This window comes from Mustela nigripes, chromosome 7 (genome assembly GCF_022355385.1).
Source record: "Mustela nigripes isolate SB6536 chromosome 7, MUSNIG.SB6536, whole genome shotgun sequence".
NCBI classification, from domain to species: Eukaryota; Metazoa; Chordata; class Mammalia; order Carnivora; family Mustelidae; genus Mustela; species Mustela nigripes.
Window position 1 is genome coordinate 99,945,012 of NC_081563.1, and position 23,678 is coordinate 99,968,689.

General features: G+C 39.6%; 1 protein-coding gene across 1 annotated transcript in view; it reads right to left on the bottom strand.

Annotated features, from left to right (window-relative positions):
* MACROD2 (mono-ADP ribosylhydrolase 2) overlaps positions 1-23,678 on the bottom strand; it is a 1,932,176-nt gene that overhangs the window by 142,332 nt on the left and 1,766,166 nt on the right. Inside the window, exons 9-10 of the mRNA XM_059406514.1 lie at positions 19,634-19,715; positions 5,645-5,689 (exon numbers count right to left, since the gene is read on the bottom strand). Of these exons, the coding sequence (XP_059262497.1) occupies positions 5,645-5,689; positions 19,634-19,715 (127 nt within the window). The remainder of the gene's footprint in view (positions 1-5,644; positions 5,690-19,633; positions 19,716-23,678) is intronic.

Genomic DNA, 23,678 nt, shown 5'->3' on the forward strand with positions numbered 1-23,678 from the left:
CCCTGAAACTATTCTCCTTGGAGCAGCCAGAGTTACCTTCTCAGTATAAACCTGATCCTGTTGCTCATCTGTTTAAATACCATTGGTCTTAGAGTAAGATCCAAATCCAAGTCCCTGGGCCAGGACATGGCCATTGCGCTCTACCCACAGCTCTAGTTTCATCTCGCGCTTGTGCTTTGGCTGCCTTTGTGTGTTCTTCGGTCATTACTATGCTAGTTTCTGCCTTAGAATGGTCACATCTATGGTTCTTCTCCCCTCCTCCTCCAAAAATGCACACTCATGTGTCTACCTCCTTCTCACCTATTAATCTCCAACCAAATTCAGCTGCCAAGAAAGGCCCCCCATGAATTCCTAATATGAAGGGTGCCTGCAAGGGAAATCACTCTCAAATACATCACTTGATGTATCTGAAATCATCTTGTCCTCTTCTTTCTTTATTGTATTCTTCCCTTCTCCATCCCACCTCCTAAGAATGTGAGTTCCTTGAGAAAAGGACATTTGTCTTTCCTTATCTCTCTTGCATCCCTGGTACCTAGTAGTGTCTTGAGAATTTCGTTTCCAGTTCGGTTTTCTTTCCCCCCTTTACCCAGGCCTTTCTTTAAGGCCAAGATATAATGGAGCCCATGCCTAATTCTTACTCTCTTAGCAGCTGTCGCCTTATGCCAGGATTCTAAAATTACACTACAGAGCTATGGCGACTCATTTTTCTTTTCCCATTTATTAAAAAAGGAACAGAACAAAAAATTGCATTTGATAGATGTGCTATTAAAAACTTTGGCATTATGGACTACAAAGGTTTTTGGGCACAAAGTTAGGCTTTCTGTGGTTGCGAGTAAGTCACATCTAAGATCATTACCATGGCCAGGGTGAAAAATTCTGCCAATGATTACATTAGCTACTCCCCCAAACTTCTGTCACCAGGTGTGAGATGGATGTTGACCCTTCAGAATGGGTTCAGCAAAATCAGAAATGAGATGCTTGGAACAGCTCACTGAGCACAGATGCTGTGCTCAGAAGGATGCATAAAATGGGCAAAGCAATACTTGTGATCTCCCTGGAAGGAGACTGTAAGACGCTCCGGAAGATGCCTCTGAAATGCATCATCTGCAACAGGGACTAAGAGTAGAGCTTCCCATGCTAGGGACTCAACCCCAAACCAACATTTCCTGAAAGTGAGTTTTTGATAATGAACTTGATTTCCCAACCTGAATAGGAATTCTTGGGGAAAGGATAAGACATCTCTGAAAGACATCTTTGTCTCTCTTTGTTCACATTTTGAGATAAGTACCCTGAAGGGACTAGTGCTTCATTTTTTAAAAAAAAGTGATAGGGCCCTCCTTGGGTAGTCAGTGGGCATGGGTACATGTTAATTATGAACAGTCATCTACGACATTGGTATCATTTCATAACACCCATAGAGGCATTCAAATGAAAGTCACTGATGACACATGGCCTCTGTGCCCAGATTTCTACTTGTGGGGCAGCAGAAACAACTCTCCCTTTTGATCTGGAGAAGCTGAAGGAACATTCCTCCAAAGCACCCCAAACTTCTCCTAGGCAGTATATCATATGATCTATGTTGCCTCTCTTTCTGACAGAGGTTGGAGACCTGGAGCTTTGCTCTGAGCATAGCTTTGTCACCTAAAGAACTCAACTGCACTCCTCACTCTCGTGTAGCTGAACTGCCGTAGGTGGCCCTTGATTTTCTGTCCCTGGTTGGGGCCCATTTTAACAATGCATGGTTTTAGAATGGAACGACATGGGGAAACATTTTCTAAGCTAGGATTAAAGAAACTGATAAAGGACTTAAAGGGAATCCTCAGCTTTTAAGCCAGTTTGTCTCTGTCATTCTCCGTGGGGGCAGAGCTTCACCTTGAGGATGACCTTGTCTCACACCACCTGAGATGCTCCTGCCTCTAAGTTACTTTTAGAGTCAGAGACAGAGTGTGAGCTTTGGGGTCAGACACACTTACGGCTCTCCTTATTTAAGCCAGGAAATAATTCCTCTCAAGTTTGTGTAGTAACAATCCTTGGCTCCTAGACTTGATTCAAATGTTAAATGAGTTCATGTATGTGGAGCGACTGGCATGAGGTCCATGTTGATTAAAATCTGGTTCAGCAGACACGTGCTGGGGCAGACGTGAGCCAGCTGACCACACCTATCTCTCCTCAACTCCCGCATTCATTGACCTCATGTTTGGTAGCTCAAACACCACCACAATGAGTGTATATTTACAATAATGAAATATACAGGATCCCTCCAGTTGGGTTTCTCTGCACCCAGAGAGTCAGGTTAGCAGCACCTTACTGGTTTTGGGTCTTCAGATTATTTTTCACTATCATTCACTAGCTTTTATTGGGCAGTTATTTCTCCCAAGTAGCCTTTCACTAATGTTAGCTGCATTCGTAAAAATCCCTCCAGCATTTCTACATGTATGAGAAGAAGAGGCGATACAGGATGGAGGAAAGGCAGCTCTTAATGGTCTGGTTAGAGACCTGTCTTAGAGACCAAGACACCCGAGGATGAGATCTAAACTGAAGCCAGCTTCCTCACCAACATCTGGCAAGGCCAGTGGCCCATCATGGAACCATTCTGCCCAGAATTCCCCTTGATTTCAGCACTCCCATATTAGAAAATGGAGATCACTTTTGCAAGCCCATTCTGGCCTGGTGGCTCAGCGTCTTTGGGGCATCGAGTGTGACTTTCACAGCTGCATCCTGCTGCTGGTCACAAAACCCCCAGGAAACCTGATGAGACTAAAATCAGAACTGATGATCCGATTAAAGTGCCCCAAACCTCATATGCTGACTCAAACCTTGCGGGCTCAGCATTAGCATTAATAATGATTTTCTTAAAATCACTCAGTGGTTGGGAGAGCTAGCTGCATCTCATTAAGAAGTCAACTCCCCCCTGCCTAGAAATGTGTACTTATGGCACTTAGGCAAATGGTCCTTAGCCAGATAAAGTCCTTAAATTGGCCAGCTGAAAGGGTAGTACTCCCTATGGCTGAAGGATATTACAAGGATACTTCACATGAGCAGGATAAAGGAGAAGACAAGAAATTGACATTAAATTTAATCCAAGATGGGGTGACCACTTAAAGTCTTTTTTTCAACGTACGGTTCTTTTAAGCAATAAGACATCCCTCATGAGTATGGAAATGGATATTCTAATTGAAATTTCACCTTGGGCTTTATGTTTTACAAAAGGCAGAGTCCTTGTCTCAGGTTGGATTTTCTCAGAAATCCCTGAGACAGGATTAGAGAGCAAATGCTTCATTTAAGAAATTACCCCAGAAAGTGCCAAAGGGGTGTAGGGAAGGGAGACAGGAAAGGGAAGGCAGCTGATACTGGGTGTGAGCAAGTTCCACTGGGGAGTTCTGGGTGTTGGTATCAATCTCGTTGTCCAACACCACACTTTGCCAAAGGATACATGAAATGTGTCTAGTCTGAATTGAGACATGAATGTAAAACACACACACACACACACACACTTCAAAAACTTAGAATGGAAAAAAGATGTAAAATATCAGGCTCCTGTGATTACTAGAAAATCTGAAGATAAGCAGGAGTCTCCCATCCTATTTCTACCGGACAGCACTGAATCATAACCTGCCTCAGTTGTACTGCACAGTTCCCCCAACTCTTGCCCATTGTTGTCTGAGGAATACTCCAGACAAACTAATCCCCTGGCACTTTGAGTTTGCTTTCCTGACCGGCAAACAATGCTCAGCTGAGGGTCACAAGAACTTTCCTTAGACTGCTGTGGATATTGTAAAGTAATGGCGGGTACCATGGATATACAGGCAGGGAACTGACAAATGTTATTATAGCAGTAATACCTCTTTTGTTTCTGCTCCTGGCTTGTAGACCCTCCCTTGACTTCTCCTGCCCTCTGAATCCACTGCCCTGGGGAGACCAAGGGAACCATAGGACTGAGGCATGTTTGGACCGGAGAAGAAGCTAGAAGCTAGACAGGAGTTATGATTGTTGCTCCTGTGAGCTGTTACAAAGAAAAGACCTGCTGGTATCTTTCCACGAAGACAGTGGGAAATCAGGGGAGGAAGAGAGATTTAACCAGGAGAAAGGACCATTTTAATCAAACCTTGACTAACAGAGATCGTTTACCTCAGAATTTCAATTGCTCCCTGTTAATGGAGCTGCTCAGACTGAGGTTGTCGGTGATTAATGGATGGAGTTCTGGCATCGAATAGCAGGTTACACAAAATTAGGACCTCTGAGATATCGATTTTAATTTTTGAAACCTGGCCCCATCTCATACCTAGAACAGTGTGCTTGCCAAAATGGGAAACATGGAGTACTTATACTATGGAATTAAGTTCTATACCCTTCCAATAACTAGAGGAGAAACAAAGAAGTGATAATTTTCATGTTTACTAAGATCCAAGAAACATTTCAGATATATCTCCTTTAATTGCCAAACAAGACTATATGGTAACATTTATTGACCAAAGAGGTATAAACTAAGGCCTATAGAGAAAACTTTTACCTAAAGTCCATAAATGGAGGAGCTGGGATTGAATTTAGGCCTATTGATTTCATGAATTCATTAATAAGCACATACCGAGTGGCTCCCTTAGGCCAGATCCAATGTTTGCAACCACTAGATTTCCCTCATCAAACACTGGTTTTTCTTGAGGAGTAGGCACACATCTTAATTTCTGATAGTGAGAAAAATATATCCTATGTACCAAATATATGTACCAAAGATGGCCACAGCAAGTCCTCAGGTCCCATGTATTTGACGAAAACCTCACTGCTCCCCATCAGGGGACTGAGCCTATTTTCTCTCCCCATGAACCTGGGCAGGCTTCTTAATGACTGTTCCAAAAAGAGTTTTGTGGAAGTCATTCTGTGGGACTCCTGAGGCTGAGGCTTAAAAAGGGTACAGCTCCTGCTGGCTCACTTTGCTGTCTCTAGAGAAACCACTTTGGAGCCTGGCTGCCATGCTGAGAGGAAGCCCAGGTTATTGAAGGAGGCCATGCATAGATGTTTCAGAAAATTGCCCCAGCCAGGGTCTCAGCCGAGAGCCCCAGAGCCAGTATCAATCACCGGCCAGACATGAGAGTGAACAAATCTTCACAGGATTCCAGCCCCCACCCCCAGCCACTGGGGCATCCTGATGAGGCCTCAGACCTTGTAGAGCAGCAGGATGAAGTCAGCCCTGCTGTGCTCTGTCTGAATTCCTGACCCACCGAATATATGAGCAGGATAAGCAGATGCTTTAATCACTAAGCTTTGGGGTGATTTGCTACACAGCTCTATTCGTTATAACATCAGGTTCCATTTTTACCTCAGCTTTCAGAAAGCTGAAAGTCTACTGCTTAAATATGCTAATTGTATAAGCCACAAGAGTTAGCACAGCTACTTTCTCATTTTATAACCTTGAGTGTACATTTTTATTTTTTTCTTTTTTGTCTTTTCATGCCAGTATAGCTAACATGCAGGGTTATGTTGGTTTCAGGTGCACAGTACTCAGTGGCCATTAGGATAAGTGCACTCTTAATCCCCTTTACCTATTTTATTAACCTTGCTACGTTTTTCTTTGAAAAAATGTGAGGCGTACATAAACAACACAATGATCTTTGCCTATTCTCTATGAATAAAATCATAAATTTAGTACCTGAATCTTCTTTGATGTCAACACCTTCTTCTTCATTATTATCATCTATTTAAAAAAAAGAGAGAAAAGACAAAGAAAAGTTCATACAAAAGCTAGAAACCCCAGAATTCTCCAATCTAATAAAAATGCAAAGGCAAGAAAATACTCATCAGAAACCTGGTAGACCATGCATTTCTATTGTCTTATATTATTATGCTAAATAAGTGTAATGTAATGTAAACAGACATTAGAGCACAATTTTAATACCTAGGGTTTATGCTTCTTTTTAAAAATTGTTAGATATGTCTAACAAAACTATATATGTAACAATTTGTTTTGCTTTTAAAGTTTCACACAGTCACTTTGGTCATTTCAAAAGGACCAAAAAAAAAAAAAAAAAAAAAATCACACACTTTAAATGCTGCATTTTTTGTACCCATGAAAGGGATGCACCCTTGCCTTAAGTATTTAGAAATGTGGGGCTCACCATTTGGATGTAGGCTGACCCCTGGGTTCAATCCCCGCACTGCTCCATGGAAAGTGCTAGTTTGCTATACTTGCAAATCCAAATCTTTAACCAAGCAAATTCAAGTGCCCTTCCCACAGCCCACCCCAGTCCTATCATTCTCACTTGACTCCCCTCATCCCAGTGAAACCCTCTGTAACTGGGCAAGGACCCATGCTTCCACTGTGCTCTGGGTGACATAGTTGCTTTCTGAACTTTTGACCTATTGTCGTCTCTTCTCCGTCACTGTTGCTCACATCCAGGCAATGCTGAATCCTGTCTTCTTTCTTTTTCCTCTATTCACATCACTACTACTCAAATTCAAACTTCCCTATTTGGTGATTTCTTAATGTGCTCTTCCAACTCCTTTTACACGTAACTGCCAAATCAATCTTCAAACACAGCTCTGATCCAGTTCACAACTGTTCAGTGACTCCAGTCTGCCTGAAGAGAAAGGTCTAGACTCTTTGGGGTCACACTCAAGGCCAGCAGTACCTGCTCTGACCACTCTTCTCGGTTTCCCCTCCTCTGTCCCACTCATGCTACCACCTTCACTCAAGCCCCGCTCGATTCTGTTTTCTAAGATCTCTGTTAGTTTCCACTACCTGCCTCAGTCCTGGAAGCCATAATGCCTTTCTCCATCTCTGTTCACACTCATCCTTGGAGCTGAGGCACCATAACATCTGCTCCATCCAAGTTTGAGTGAATAGTCTTCTCTTCATTGTAGCTTATTTTTAACACCTTCTGAGTATCAACTTTAAGGACGTTTGGGCTGAGGTCTGCATATAGCTCCTTCACCCACCCATTCATTAGGCATGTGACCATGGAAAAGTTACCGGCCAGTTCTTAGTTTCAGGTTCATCAGCTATAAAGTGGGATAATAATACCTCCTACATAGAGCTGTTGCAAGAATTAAATGAGATAGTATTACATAAAGCGTTAGGACACCTACTGAAATATTAATATATATTATATAGTATATAAATATTTATGTTTAAATTTATATGTAATATATAAATTTATAAATTACAAATTAAATTGATTTAATTTAAAAATAAAATTATAAATTAACTATATTAATTTATACATACTATATATTACATATTATATATAATGTTATGTATTAGTTATTACTGCCACCAAATTATGAGTCTACTTTTTAACATATTTGTCTGGCAGATGCCCATCTCTAGATCATAAATTCTACAAAGTTGAAGACTGTCTTATGTTCCTTTTTTCCCCTGGTACATAACGTGATTAATTTTATACATGAAAATCCATGAAGAAATTTCTGCTGAATTAAAATTTTTAATTTTCTCTGATATTTTTAGTCAAATTGGAGAATTTCTGTGTTTATATTTCCTATCTATCTCTTACATACCAGGGCAACATGGGTCTACATGATGATTTGCAAACAATGATGACTCAGTAAGGATTTGTAATTTCCTCTCGGACATATGCTTTACATCCAATAATTTCTTGGCTAAATTTATTCAATGTGACACTCTTCAAAGTGCTAATTATAAGAGAAGATTATAGATATACCAGTAACTGGGAATGGAAAATGCATTTAATTTGAGGTTTTAGGAAAGTAATTCTTGACAGCCATAGTTAATTTTTGGAGAAGTAAATTTTCTTCCACTCAGATTGTTATAAAATTAGTGATTTTCTATATAACTTATTCCTTTCATCTTTTTCCATGAATAGAATTTTGGGAGAAAGAATATCTTTCTCTTAGAAATATAATTTTCTAACCAAATCATTTATCAAAATGTTACAAAGTAAACTCTTCATGGATTCTTGCCTGACCTTAATATCTTTAAACAAAATTTTATTTTTCAGAACCATCGAAAATACCTAGAACCATCTCTATGGCAACAGACTTTCTGGAATCTCAGAAAGGAATGAAAAAGAGTTTCCACAGTTCCCAGGGAAAGATAAAGGAAGAGCCAAAGATCCCTTTGCTATGTATATCTGTTTGTCAACTCTGTATATCTGTTTGTCCATGTGGCAAGCACTCATTGGTAATCTTTTGTATGTGTGGCTTTATGTCTGGGGAAATAGAAAATACCAGGTTACACAGGTGTCTAGAAACTTATCATTAGTAAGGAGAGTAAGACATGCAGATACATCTGAACATGTAATAGAGAGGAGTCAGTGCACTTACAAATGGGTGACAGGGGAGGGACAGCTGCTACTGGGAAGGGTTTTTGGAAAATGTGACATTAGAGCTGATATTTGAACTTTATAAACTATACTGATAGCATCATCCCTAGAATGTCCCCAGGTGTGGAATGATCAGACTTGATGTTATTATCCATTTATGCATCCGTTTCACTCATTTATCCATATGGCAGTTAAGAGTATATTCAGGATCTGGATTCAGACTGCTTGGGTTTATTTCCAGGCCAAACCACGTGGAGCTGTGCAGTCTTGGGCAAATTACGTAAACCTACACCTCAGCTTTCTTATCCGAGAAATAGGGATAATAAAAGTACTAACTTTCCAGAGTTGGTAAGACATCCTACATGCAAAGTGCTTACATGGAATGAGCATTCAGTAAATAGTGGCTATTAGTGTTAACGGTGTCTTTATTATCACTACTTTCCCTTCTTAAACAACCATTTACTGACCAACACCGCATGTTGGAACTATGGAAGACCTGGAAGATAGAGCTGACAACCTAATCCCTCAGAAAGCTCACAAAGAAGTGGAAGCAGCGGTCAGAAGAGGAAGTAACAAATTCTCTGAGGCAAGTAGTCCGAGGTTTTACTGGGAAACAGACAACAAACAGCCAAGTCAGAGAGAAGGTCGATGAAAGATTTCCGGAAGAGCTGAGGCTTCCGTTGAATCCTTAAGGGCGAGTTAGAATTAGCTAGGAGGAAGGAAAGGCTGCAGTGCGATCTGGGCAGATGTGGGTGCCCTACTTACACCCCCTTGTTCCTTGACATTTTCTTGCTCGCCAGCCCAACTTCCAGCCACCAGCCCCTGGGCCTCTGCCTGAGGGCTTTCTCTGGGCTGCTGGAGACTGCTAGAGAAGTATCAGGGAATTAACATCTCCAAGATGGCAGCCTTTCACAAGGGACTGCCAGGATTTGCATATAAGTACTCTAGTTCCCTTACTTCTCTAGTGGGCTCATTTGGAAGCTTCTCCCACAGTCCTCCCCTCCCCATCCCAACCCTGGCTTTGAGCCAATGGTTAATTTCATTTATAATTAGGCCCTACTCTCTTCCTTCCCTTTCCTGTCCTTTCCCACTCTCCTGCTGGTGATTCTTGGGGTCATCTCCCAAATAAATGACTTCCACTTGAATTCTTGTTTTTGGGTCTGCTTCTGGGGGGATTTAAACTAAAAAAAAGGGTAACTGGTCTGAAACACAGGGAAAAATATTTGTGAAAATACATGGATACAAACAGCCAAGATGCTTTTAAGGAAATAAAACAAGCTTCCGAGTGGCTGAAGGGAGGAGTTACAGGGGGATCTGTGGGTAAACTGTCCTGTTCTAGCTGCATAATGGAGGCTCTTCCTTCCTGGGTATGATGGTCAATCGCATGTGTCAATGTGACTGAGCCATGGAATGCCCAGATATGTGTCACACAGGACTCTGGGGGTGTCTGAAAGAAATTTCAGATGGAAAGTAACACTTGATTTGGTAGACACAATAAAGCAGATAGCCCTTGTAATGTGTGGTGTGGGGGCTCATCCAGTAAGTTTAAGGTTAACCCTCCCACAAGGAAGAGGGTACTATAGTGTTGGGAGAATGGGTTTTTCCTGCCTTTGGACTCAAACTGAAACACCGGCTCTGCCTGGGTCTCAAGCTTGAAAGCATTTGGATCGAAATGACATCACTGGCTCTCCTGGTTCTTAGGTCTTCAGACTCCCACTGGAACTCTGCCATCTGCTCTCCTGGGTCTCTAGCTTGCTGACTGCAGGTCTTGGGACCTGGCAGCCTCCATAATTGCATGAGCCAATTCCTTATAATAAATTTATATCTACATCTATATTTATATCTATATCTAAATCTATATTCAGTATTGGTTCTCTTTCTCTGGGGAATCCTAACACCTTAGATTGAAGAATTTAAATTTTATCCCGAAAATTACAGGGTTACTAAACAACTTTAAGCAGAAAATGACACACCAGCTTTTGAGAGAGAACATTTTTCATAAGTGAAATTTACTAATAAACTATAAAATGCACGCCTTCATATTTTGGTATTATTTATATTAAAATCCAGCACAGAGTAATTTTGGTCTACAAAGCACCTAATGTGCTGTTACTTATTAATGAAATCCACTTTAGTTCAACATTATTCTATAAAATGTATTCACTTGAGCCATGTTTATGCAGCACATTTCTAGCAAGAATTTTTCTCTAACAAAACCGGGAAACAAAAAAGCAATATATGAAAGAAGAGGATAAGCCTATGGAGATAAGGAGGCATGCCATGCAAAATTTGGAAGCAGTTAAGACACCGATGATAGAGCATGGGCTCAGAGCCGCTGCCCTTTTAACAGTTCTTCAAGCATCATGCTTCTTTGTTAGAGGATGAAAAGGTTCTAAGCCAAAGTTTTACAAATATCATTTCAAAATAGAGGGCAGTCTATCCGGTGGCATTGTGGCATTGTTCTGGGTGTTCAGAAATGCCAATTCCAGGAAACCTCCCTCCCTTCCTCCTTCCCTTCCTCAACAGAAAGGACCAGTGGCTGAGGCTCCATTTCAACTGGGGCCTCTTTGATCTTTTTTCTTTCTTTCTTTCTTTCTTTCTTTCTTTCTTTCTTTCTTTCTTTCTTTCTTTCTTTCTTCTTTCCTTCCTTTCCTCTTTCCCTGCCTTCCCTCCCTCCCTCCCTTTCTCTCTCTCTCTCTCTCTTTCTTTCTTGAAGTTAATTTCAGAATGGATGCCAGTTTTATTCACCGCACCCCTCTCTTTCTGATTACCCTGCTGAGTTCTGCACAAAAATTACAAGTCTGACTGGAGTCCTTATTTTGACCACGTAGGAGTGTGAAGACCAACTGGTTTCCCCAGGAAAACCAGTTTTCAGTAATAGCTTTGTACACTTCAGAAACCCCTTTAAGGATGTGTCTAACCTACTTTGAAGTCTGTAATATCTACTTCACCTGCTTTGATGGAAGACAGAGTTTCTTAGAGGACAGAGCATGCGGTGGATTTTGGAATGACTCGACATGGGTCTTACTCCTTTATCTAGAGTTGCCGTAATGAATGCAGTCTTTCGGAAAGTCGATGGTATAAAAACAGATTATGAAACCCCACAGAACTGTAGTCTAAAGTGTGGTCTTGGACTAACAGCATCATCACCACTTGGGAACTTGTTAGAAATGCAAATTCTTGGGTTCCACTAAAGATCTATCAAAGCAGAAGCTCAGGGGAGGACGCTGATACCTTTTTAACAAGCCCTCCAGGAAATGCTCATGCAATCTCCAGTTGGAGAACCATTGTTCCAAAGTAATGGCCTTTGGGTGCTGGAGGAAAAGCTTTCAAAAACATTAGATGTCCTACTTTTTCCAGATCCAAGCTGAGCTACTTGGTGATTTCTGGCCAACACTAATGCTGGTGAGGGGTACCCACACCAGATGGTTGCTGGGACTGAGGAATAGTCGTTCTCTTTGTAAGATATATGTTTCCTCCAGCGTTGGAGATCACCCACCTATCACACAGTTATTGTCACCCATGGTTAGAACCCTAAGATTGGCTAAGAGACATGTATGTGGATGGAAACTTGCTTCAAAGAGGACTGTGTATTGCATGGAAAAAGAAGTGGGTTATGAAGGAGAAAGTGACCCTTACGGGCTACTAAGGCAGTCTCTCCACTCCCCCAGGAAAAAAAGGATAGGCACCTGAAATACCTTTGTCAAAATTTCTGGGGCATCCACACAAATGGGCAGGTCTGTCAAGCAGACCAATTATGAAAATCTTGTTGTTGCCTTTTTTTTTCCCCCCATGTGCTCTTAAGTTCTCTATTTCAAGGCTTAATTCCTTCACAAAGGTGTCTTCTGTATCCCTCACCTTTTAAATACTTCATTACTAAGGGCTTCTAGGAGCAATTTACCTTTGTATAGAGAGGAAATATTATTAGCCAAAATAAAGGGCTCCAAGCTTTTCAGGATTTGTACGAAATACAGAAGATGTTGGTAAGCTCATGGCTTCTTGTGAAACTTGACAAATCAGAAATGCCATGCAAAGGAATGATTGATAAAGGGGACTCCCTTGCAGTGCAGAGCTCTTCCATTAAGTTGAAAACCTTGACCTACAGCATCTAACAAATTGCTAAACTCACTTTCTGCAATGTAATTGATAGGACTATGAAAAATTAAAAAAAAAAATCATAAGCCTAAGGTTGTCCCCCTCCACCCCACCCCAGCTGGTCCTTGGTCAAGAGGAGCACTCAAATCTCATTAATTTATAAATAAATCAATAAATAAAAGGCACTGCTTGAAAAAAAAACCTGCATGGTTCTGCTGTTTCTGGCTTGGCAAATGGGGCATATAAAGGCACACATTACCGAGATATCCAATTTTAGAGGAGAAAGATGGGGTAGGGGAAGGATTTTGAATTTAGTTTTAGATATGTTGTGTTGGAGAGGCCTGGAGATGTCAGCTGGAGATGGCCTGTGCACAGGTGAATATACCAGAGAGGTATGTTCCCGGCAGGAAGAGAAGTAGAAGACTGAAGTGTCAAAAGGATAAAGTCTGTCCAGTCAAGTAAGACAAGGGCTCCATAGGGTCAAGGGAGTCACATGACCAAACTCGCACTGGTTTCAGTAACCATGCTGGACCCATCAAAGAGTTCTCTATGATCTCAACAGTGATAGCTATAACAGGATATTGGAAATCATTAATCTCTCTGGCTTATGGAGTGAACAGCAACTGAAGGTGAAAACATCAAAAAGTTGTAGCTGAGGGTCCCAGTTAGGGCCACAGATAAAGCAGAATAAAAGCTGGTGGATTTCCTTTATTCCGCTGCTTATTTTGATCTTTATCCTTACCTTTATGTCTTATTAGAAATTATTTCATTCATATACTGTACCTTGAAAAGGGTTTTGGCTCCCCCTGCATTTGCCTCAATATCTTCACCTACGGAACAGAAACCAGTCTACCCAGGACATTTGAAGGGTTTTTTCGGAAGCACCGTGGAGGGGTTTCTGTAAATATGCCCATAGCATCTCCCTTCTCCAAGCTGCACTTTGTCTTGCCTTTGTTTTATCAGAACCTCCTAATGAGATCAAACTCTGCTTAGTCAAGGTTCATGTCCCCAGGTCTTTATGCATTCTGCTGTTTATAAGCATTGGCTACACACACCACACCGTCCCCCTTTTTGAAGGGACAGATTGCTTTCAGTCTACGCCTGCTGCTTGTTCCTTCATTCAGGTTGCTTGGTTACAGCAACACTTCACTGGATTTTCATTGAAGGCAAAATGTGTTTGTAGCTTTTGAAGCCCATCAAGTGGAAATGGTTAGCACCCAGTTCCTAAGAGGGCAGTCAACTCATTTATGTCACATTACAGAGAACATGTCTTGTATAATTCTAAACATCAATGAGATCCACACATTAAAGGTGTACAAATGTGCCCAAATGTGCCAAGTCACTGTAAATATTCATAATTAAAGAAATTTCTGAATTTTTTTCTTTTTCTACTTTGCAGTTTTTTGTCCCCTCTACAATGAATGTGCCATTTGGGGAAAAAATGTACAATTCAGACTGGGTAAGCAGGTTTTTGTGTGTGTTTCTTTGACTTATGCAAAGACAACTGGTGAATGAGTTTGCTAGTGCTGCTATTATGAACTTCCACACACGTAATGGCTTAAAACAACCAAATTTGTCATCTTTCAGTTGTGTGGGTTTGCGGTCTGACCTGGATCTCAGTGGGCTGGCAAGAAGATGTCCGCAGGACAGTGCTCCCTCTGAAGGTTCTTAGGGAGAATCTGTTTCCTTGCTTTTCTGTCTACCAGAGTCTCAGCTCGTGGCTCCTGTTTTCCATCCTCAAAGTTAGTGACCCACATCCCCCTGAATGTTGTTCCATAGCCATATCTCCCACTCTACCTGCTTTTCCTATCTTTGAAGGATCCTTGTAAGGACTCACCCAGGTAATATAGGATAATGTCCCCATCTTTCTGTCAGCTAATTAGCCACCTTCATCTCATCTGCAATCTTATTTCCCCTTTGTTTTGTGACCTAACATACTCACAGGTTCTGAGGCTTAAGGCGTCTTTAAGGGAAGGGCATTTTTCTTCCTACCACATTTTGTAAATCAGGAAGCACACTGCTTTGCCTAAAAAGTGTCTTGAGGAGTAGAACTAAGAATAATCCTATCCAGAAATGAGATGATTTCTTATGGGATCAAGTACATAGGCTTAAAATAAAGGTAATTTTTGAGCTTTTTTAGTTTTCAACTTCACTCTCTAATAAAAAGGATATTTTTCTTTCTTTTTTACCTTATTCTTTTCTTCCTTCCATCTACCCTTTCCACCTCTCATCTTTCCTTCCTTTCATTCTTTCTATTTCTACATTTCTCTTTCATCTTTCTTTTGTTTCTCTATGGTTCCTCATTGACTTGATTATAAAGGGATAATACCACAAGGACAAATGACAAAATGGGAAACTCCCTGAAACATATATTTGAAAAGAACTAGGAACCTTACTATACAAATCTGTACTACTTTTGTAATAAGAAGTTATATACTTTTTAATTAAGATGGTCACAATAATTAAAATACTTCCTTTTAAAATTACAAGAAAACATGAAAAAACAAAAAAATTTGTAATAAGAAATAAACATGGATATTTTAAAATTGATGATGTTCAGTCTAGATACCTCTCTGAATATTCATTTACATTTGTTGTTTATTTTATTTGGAATTGGCCCATTACTATGTTTGCACATGATGAAAGTGAAGCATAAAAAGGTTAAGCAACATGCACAAAGTCATACAATTACATGCTGATGAGTGTCAGCATTTCTCAGTTAGGGATCACTAATTGGACATACTTATTCCACAAATCCTTCCATCTGAACTGCCCTTCCTCTCAATGTTATTTACAGAATCCTTGGCATCACTTCTCTGCTCCTGCTTAACCTTAAAGTACACATTCTTCATGAAACTCGCCACAACTACCCTGGTCCTCAGACATATCTGTCTCAGAAATCCTGAGTACTTTGACCATATCAATGCTATACTTGATTACTTGCTAGTATTGTCTTCTAATTGTTCTGCATATACTTACCTCTCAGGCATATTATAAGAACAGTATTTTCAATGCAGCAGTGGACAAAGCCTTGGGTATATAGTAGACATATAATAAATTATTTGTTGATTGATGGACAGAAAGGATCATGAATGATGTTGGATGAGAAAAACTTATAAAATCAATGAGAAGAGGAGATGAAGAAGAGGTCAGGTGAACACTTTCTCTTGTTGGATTTAAAAGAGTAAATCCAGATAAAATTTTTAAAAATATCATGCCCATTTGTCAGAAGATATAATTTAAAAATTATTTTGGAGAAATACTCTCTGAAAAATATAGTTGAGAACCATTGCAATAAACAAATGGAGGCTTTTCTTTAATGTAGGGAGGGGCCTGACAATGGTATTTTTTATTTCCAACATCAGGATTCTTTGATATCATTCCAAAATTGTAAATTTGACATTGTTATTATGAGGTAAATTAATATCCCTAAATTCTCTATTAGAACTTAGATTCTAAAAAAAAAAAATTGACCTCCATATTCCAAATCTGTGAAAAATACACGCAATAAATCCTACATACTAAAAAATATACACCTTTTATATAAAGAACAAAGATATCTGAGTTGAATCATACAAATATTATTTGTCATAGGCCATCTAATCATGTAGTGTAACTATAAATAATTTGCAACCAAAGTGTATGGTAATTCCATAAAGCTGCTACACTAGACTTTCAAAGAAAACATCTGGGAAGGAAAAAGTCAAATATGCTTCACCCACAGCAAGATATAAAACTGTTGGAAAAAAAAATTCTTGCTGGTTTCTTTCCTTTATGGCTCCATGATTGCATTTCCATGACGGGCTCTGGTAAGGGTAGAGTTGTGTCCCCCAAAATATTTTGTTCAAGTCCTAACTTCTAATACTTTAGAATGTGACTATATTAGGAGATAGGGTCTTTAAATAGATGATCACATTAAAATGAGGTTATTAGGGTTGGCCCTAATCCCATATGACTGCTGTCCTTAAAAGGAGAGGGAGATTAGGACACAGACATACACAGAGAGGACTTCATGAAGATGCAGAGAGAAGAAGGCCATCTGTAAACCAAGAAGAGAGACCTCAGAAGAAACCAATCCTGCTGACCCCTACATGCTGCACTTTGAGCCTCTAGAATTGTGAAAAAATAAATTTCAGTTGTTTGAGCTCCCCAGTCTGTGGTGGTTTGTCATGGTATCTCCAGCAAACTATTACAAGCACTTCACCAGCATACTTTTGTGGTCATGAGTAAGGCCTTTTGGCTTTCCAGTGATCACTTTACTGCTCACCTTCAGGTCAAAGCACTGCAGTGCCTAGATGATGGGGTTGGGATTGATTTTGGTATCCATAATAAAGTACCAATTTGACTCATAGTAGACAGTTCCCATGAGGACATTTACAGGTATGAGAAGAGAAGTGTGTCAGCTCTGAACAATGATGGGCAGCAGATGACATTAGCAATGAGACTTTCTCAGTGCTCCAAATGTATCCTTGAAGTCAAAACCACCCTTTTCTGGAGATGACACTCTGAGGAAGTGAACCTATTATCACTTGTGCAATGACAGATGTTGTTCTCAATTTTGAAATAGAGCTCTGTTGCTTCCTAGCCATATGCCTCATTTCCTCAGGTATGCATCATTTTCCATATGAAAAAGGAGGGTTAATATAGTGCCTACTTTCTTAGAGTTAGCCTGAAGATTACTTGACTTTGTCCATGCAGTTGGGTGAGAGGCAGCAATCCATAAATATAGCTTTTACTCCTATCATGAATATTAGGTAGTAGTTTTGCATGTGTTATATCTTGAATGCGATCTAGCCTCACTTGTATATTTTTTAATATATTTTGTCTTAGATTCCTGATTATGAAATGTAAAGACATGGGATTAATAAACCCTAAATTATAGAGATTTTGTTTAATATAAAATGACTTTTTTTTCTAAACTATTATTATTGCACTGGGAAGTGTTAAGACTAGAGATGGTCTAAATAAGCCAGTCTAGGGGGGCTATATAGCAAGTCAGAAAAAATATATTCCAATCAAAGATGGTATGGTTATGAATTAACCATAAATTCAAATTATGGACAGATAATGTATATCATCTATATTAGTCGTCACACATTCCATTAAAAGTCACCTTTATTTCATATTGCATATTCAGAATTTATAAGTGGCTGGTGTTTCAGCATCATGGAAATACTCAACAATTTGGAGGAATTTTGACATTTACTTTAAAAATGTGCTTACTATTATAAATAGGCACTGGAAATAATTTCATGAGCATGCTATGATTCAAAGTATTGATATGAAGCTCAAGATGATTTTATTATTATTTCATTTGCTCAAGTACTAAGATGAATGCTGGATTTACTTTGAGTAGCAATATTTCAAATAATTTATTTTCATAATTATTAATACATTCCAGACCACTAAAACTATTCTACTTAGAATAAATGTATAGTATGATTTTTGGCTTTGCACCACTGGAAATCTCTGCTGATGGATAGATTTGTTTTAATATCACTTGATCATACTTATGCAATTATTTTTATCATATGCTAGAGCAAAAAACAGTTTTTATTTTAGAAGACATGAACATGAAAGTTACATCATAATTTATATACACTCAAGAAGTCCAAAATGATGAAAGTGTATGAAATCTGCTGTGGTATTGACAAGATATGAGAATACTTGCATCGCACACCATGGCAAATCACATTTTTTTCATGAATGAACATTTTCTTTTAAGAATACTTAAAAGTATAAAAAAAGAGAATACTTTAAAAATACAGAAATGCAGGCATGGTCTGCTCACTGTGGTTATATAGGAAATAAAGAGAAAGGATGAAACAAAGAGACTGAAACAGAAAAAGAGGTATTGGGTTATGGCGAGAAGAAATTTTTAAATTTAGCTCATACTAACAACTACTTACTCAATAGTCACTAGGTGCTTTACATGCTATAAATTACTGAGTTGCTTAAAAAGATTTTCTTTTAAAGGTAAAAAAAGGAGAGAGGAGAAGGCAAAGGATGGGGGGGGGGGAAGGCCACAATCCCAATCCTCTCCTTCATCACATGGGGAGCCTCTTTGAATTTACAATATGTCCTAGTTAGGGAAATACTGTAGTTAAAGGCTCCAATTAAATACACTTAGCAGATTCACCTTTCAATGAGAAAACTAGAGAGCAGAACTTCACATGACTCAGGGGAACTTAGTCCACCTTGAACGTTAGCACAAAGTTGAACATCAGCACAAAGTTGAACGTTTCTAGCCATTTCCTGTGGCTCTTCTTGACAGCTACTGTGTCCTACTCTGATCTTCAGGCAGGGCATCCTGGATTTACATTTACTGGATGTCTTGGACTGGCTGCCGAGAGGATGAGTGTGCTGCACTCCCTCCCTCCCACCTGCCAGAGTCACCGGCTACATGGAAAACCTCTTGGCTTCCATGGATATGGAAACCTCAAAAGAAAGCTCTCTCTAAGGCAGGCATCAACAATGCTCCCAGTAGGTTGAAATTTCCTGGAAGCCATTCTTACCATGGCTGAGGAAAGTACCTTGAGCATGTGACTTGAATCGCACCATAAAAATAACAAGCCCGGAAGAGGAACAGTGGGAGGCAATATTCAATTAACAAGGTCAACCAAATTTAATGACACATTCGATCAATGTAAACAAGGCTCTTTAATAGCTGATATTTTTCCTACATTCTCAAATGTGAATTACAATGAATGAGCACCTTTTGCAGATTGCCCTAGGAAGGGCTGCTATCTTCACTGCAATTTGGGCTGAGAAAATTGGGGTGTTAGGTAGAGAAGGCAGGAAATGTTTGAATTCTGGCTATGAATATAAATGGGCTTCTCACAATTTCCAACAAAGTTGTTTAACATGGTGGATCAGAAAGTAGGCACAGGCTTGGACAACTTAGATGTGTGGGGAATAAATCACAGATCCTGTAATTAAGGGCCAGAGGAAGTCTTTAGAAGTCATTTGGTCCAGCCCCTCACTTTTGGTATGAGAAGATCAGACTCAAGAGATGAATTGATTTCCCCAAGACAACACTATGACCTCCTGGGATAGAGAGGTCATGGGCTTAGATTTCCTGTCACCTCTTTGAGTTCTTGAAAATTATGACACAAGTTGCCACAGGTTACTGGTATATGAAGATCATATATGCAACATTTCCTTAAGCTAGGAAATGAAATAGAATATAACCGATGCCTCCACTCCAATCCTCAATTCCAAAGAAAACAAATCTCTTTACTCACCTGCAGGGAAAAACTCGCTCATTTTCTTTTTGTAGATTTTGAAGTCAACTTCTAAGAAGACACAGAAGATGATCCGATCCACCTAGAGGAAAACAATAAACACTCAAAGTGAAAGGAAATATGGTGACCTTGGAATATAAGAAATATTCCAGAACATGGTTTTGGAGCTAAAACCAGATGGAAAAGCCTCCTGTAGCTTGTTGGTACTCTACTGCTAACTGTGTGACAGTGTTGAGTGAAGTTCAAGTGTGCGTGTTAGTTGGGGTGTGTGTGTGCATTCTTTATGTAAATAAGCCCATGGGCTCTTTGGTGGAAAGATGTTATATAAATCAAATAGGAAATAATAAATGACAATAAGCCACTTTGCAGCAAGCCATAAATAAGATCGGAGATTCTGACAGGATACCTAGACTTTATGTCCTGTAAAATAACCATACGAGAGGTGTATAGCAGAATGACAATAAAGTATGTCAGTAAACAAAGAGCTCTTTGTCCTACCCATCTTAGACAAATTTATCAAACCTGTTAGTATTTGAACACAGCCTAAAAAGCTTCTTGCAGTTTAATTTGCATGAAAGTCCCTTGCTTTTAACTTAACATACTCAGAAATGCAACAGAAGTAAAATATAATTAGTTGACAGCGACATGAGGTCAATAGAACTTTAACATAGTAGATATTACTGAGTAAGTTAGTGTCACCTCAAAAGCAAACAGGTGTGTCATCCCTTTTTCCCATTTTGGGAGAGCTTCTCTACATAAGGTGTTTCTTTGAGACCTTCGGAGAGTAGTACAGTAAACAGAGAAGAGAGATGGAGTGTATCTAATAGCTAGCTCACGTATATCTGATATTAAATCAGTGACCCCATTTCTAGTCTTTAAAATAAACATTCCTTTAGTCGCTCCATTTTAACAATCTACAAAAACTTAAAAATTACCCTATCTATCAAATGGCAACTGGTAATTGAATAGAATGTCAAGCTAGGCATTTCTCAGGGCAACAGGGAATAGAAGTGGGGTGCGCACGTGGCAGGACATGAATGAACCCAAATGGATGTCATCTACCCAGCCCTGCAGCTCTCCCAGCCTGTGGAAAACAGATTCACACTAGGGAAGTTCAAAGTGCCCAGCAGGAGAGGGATGGTCGGGCAGGGAGGGCTAGGACACAAGGAATGGTCAAGGCTCCCCACTGGAAGCTCAGAGACGTGGCTCCCTGATCATCTCTGCACAGGTCCAGATAGGCTGCCTCCCAGACAGTCGCTGGACTCCCTCACTCTCATCACCAAATACCATGCAGCCCCAGTAATCCTCCCCAGGAAAGGTGGATTATAAGAGAAAGCATCTGGCCTTCAGATATGGAAGAACTGGGTTGCAAATAAACCTTATTTTCTTTTCCCTATATTCACTTGAGTTTCTGGTGTCCAGTCCTTTCTGCATATCATTAACATTTTCTACAAATGCAAAAGCTGTCTCCATCAATTCACTCTTCGGGTGAAATACAAATTTAGTTGAATAAATGATTAGCTATCTGTGCAATACTGAATGCTTGTCTTTGCTCTCCTTATGGTGTGTTTATGCCCTGTAGCTAAAGATAAAAATCACAATGATGGAGCAATAGAAACTAGGTACAAAAAATGTCTTCTCTATAATACCATTTGTACAAGTTTTTAAAGCACAAAGATAAAAAAGTGAAGGGATTCATTCATAAGCATCGATATACAGAAACACAACTAGAAATGTCACACATGAACTTCAGAAAAGAGATTTGAGAAAAATCTAGCAAATGAGTAAAAGCTATTAACTATGGGTGTAGGTACACGGTATATTATTTTCTATACTTTTCTGTGTATTTTTCAAATAATAATTTGAATAATTCTCTTTATAATTAAAAGTCCTAACACCAAAAATAAGACTCTGTGTTAGACATATTCTTCTCTCTGGCTGTATTAAACCATTTGTAATTCCCAAACACCATAATTATTCATATTTCTGTACCTATGATGGTTGACTTTTTTTCCAGGTTTCAAATGGTCAGATTATTTCTAAAGCTACCTAATCGAGATCAAAATCAATACAAGAAAATTTGATTCAAAGCAGATCTAAGGAGACCAAACTGGACAGTCTCATTTTTACTCACGTCTCCCTATCTTAATGGTCACTCAAGTAGAAGTTAACGGGATTTTAAAAAGCACTCCCGGTGCCTGTGTGTCTGTTTGCAGGGGGGAGGGGTAGTGATAGTAATGCTATTCATTGCTGTTAAGGAACTCTCAACCATCACAGAAACTAAGTACAGATTTCTTAAATATTGTAAAGAACTTTAATCCACCTTTTAGCATTTTAGGCTTTGTTACCATGGAAATAGTATGAGTCCAAAATTTAGCAGCTTGATTTATTTTCCCAGAGAGTAGATGAATGCTGGGGGAAAGTACTTTTATTTTAAACTAATTGAGTGGCCCATTTCCCTGCCCTGACCCTGAGGCATCACACTGAAAATATCTTGGGAGCAAATCAAATCTAAGAATTAACCCTCACTTGCCAAGTACTTTCACGTATGCATATGTGAATGTATTTATAGATGTGTGTATATACACTTACTCTCTGGGGTTATTGTTGGAAAAGAGCTCCATTAGTTGACAAGCTCTGTGTTTATAAACTCATAATGGATATTGATCACTGCTTGTGGTAGATGCTATTTTCCAAGATGGCATGCAATGAGATAACCTGTCCCTCAGACTCTTTTAAAATGTAATGCTGATACTCCTCTCATTGAGAAATGGGATCTCTAATTCCTCCCCTTAAATCTAGGCTTGTCTGTAACTCTGGCAGAAATACTATGTGACTTTCAAGTCTATGTCACGAAACATGATACAGTTTCTGGCTGGTCCTTTGGGGAGGGTTGCTCTTGTACCCAACCTTCACGCCATGAGGAAGCAGAGAGACAACATGGAGAACCCATTTGTTCAAGTTCTAGCCAATAGCCTAGCTGAAAGTGAGTAGCCTCTTGAAGATTTCACCTTCTGGTTTTTGAACTACCCCGGCTGGTGCCACATGGAACAGAGATCAGCTGTTCCCACTGAACTCTGCCCAAATTTTAGAGTTGTGTACAAAACAGAAATACATAGCCAGAAATCTGATATTCTTCTCATTTCTTCCTGTTGCCAATTGTTTGGAATCTTGCTTTTCCAGTTATATAGCATGTGGTCGCTCTTGAAAGGCTCAGACTAAATGGATCAAGATCAAATAGAAACCACAATGGGGTGATAAGAAGAACATAGAAAGGGGCACCTGGATGGCTCAGTGGGTTAAAGCCGCTGCATTCGACTCAGGTTATGACCCCAGGTCCTGGGATCAAGCCCCGCATTGGGCTCTCTGCTCAGCCGGAAGCCTGCTTCCTCCTCTCTCTCTGCCTGCCTCTCTGCCTACTTGTGGTCTCTGTCTGTCAAATAAATAAATAAAATCTTAAAAAAAAAATAAAAGAACATAGAAAGTCTACTGGGTACATGGCTGAGAAGTTAGAAATCTGATTTATGCAAAGCGGAAAGAGCCTGGTGATCCATACTATCCCCAGATAAATTACCCGAGAATATAAAAGAATGCCTTACAGTTAAGGCTCAGGATTGTATTTTCAATTTCTCTTTTATGCAACAGAACAATTTTGAAAAATGGCTGTTCATTATTTAAATTTATTTTTTAATGTTTTTTTAAGATTTTATTTATTTGTCAGAGAGAGAGAGAGAGCACATAAGCAGGGTGGGTAGGGGCAGAGGGAGAGGGAGAAGCAGACTCCCCACTGGGCAGGGAGCCCAATATGGGACTTGATCCTAGGACCCTGAGATCATGACCTGAGCCCAAGGTGGATGCTTAACTGATTGAGCCACCCAGGTGTCCCATAAAATGGTGGTTCTTGAGAGACTATATTTATTCATTACTTAAGAGATAGTAACTGAGCACCTCTAATTTCTTGGACCTAGTCCATGTGTCACTTTCTCACAAGAAAACCTGCATCAAAAAAAAAAAAAAAAAAAAAAAAAAAAAAAAAAAAAAAAAA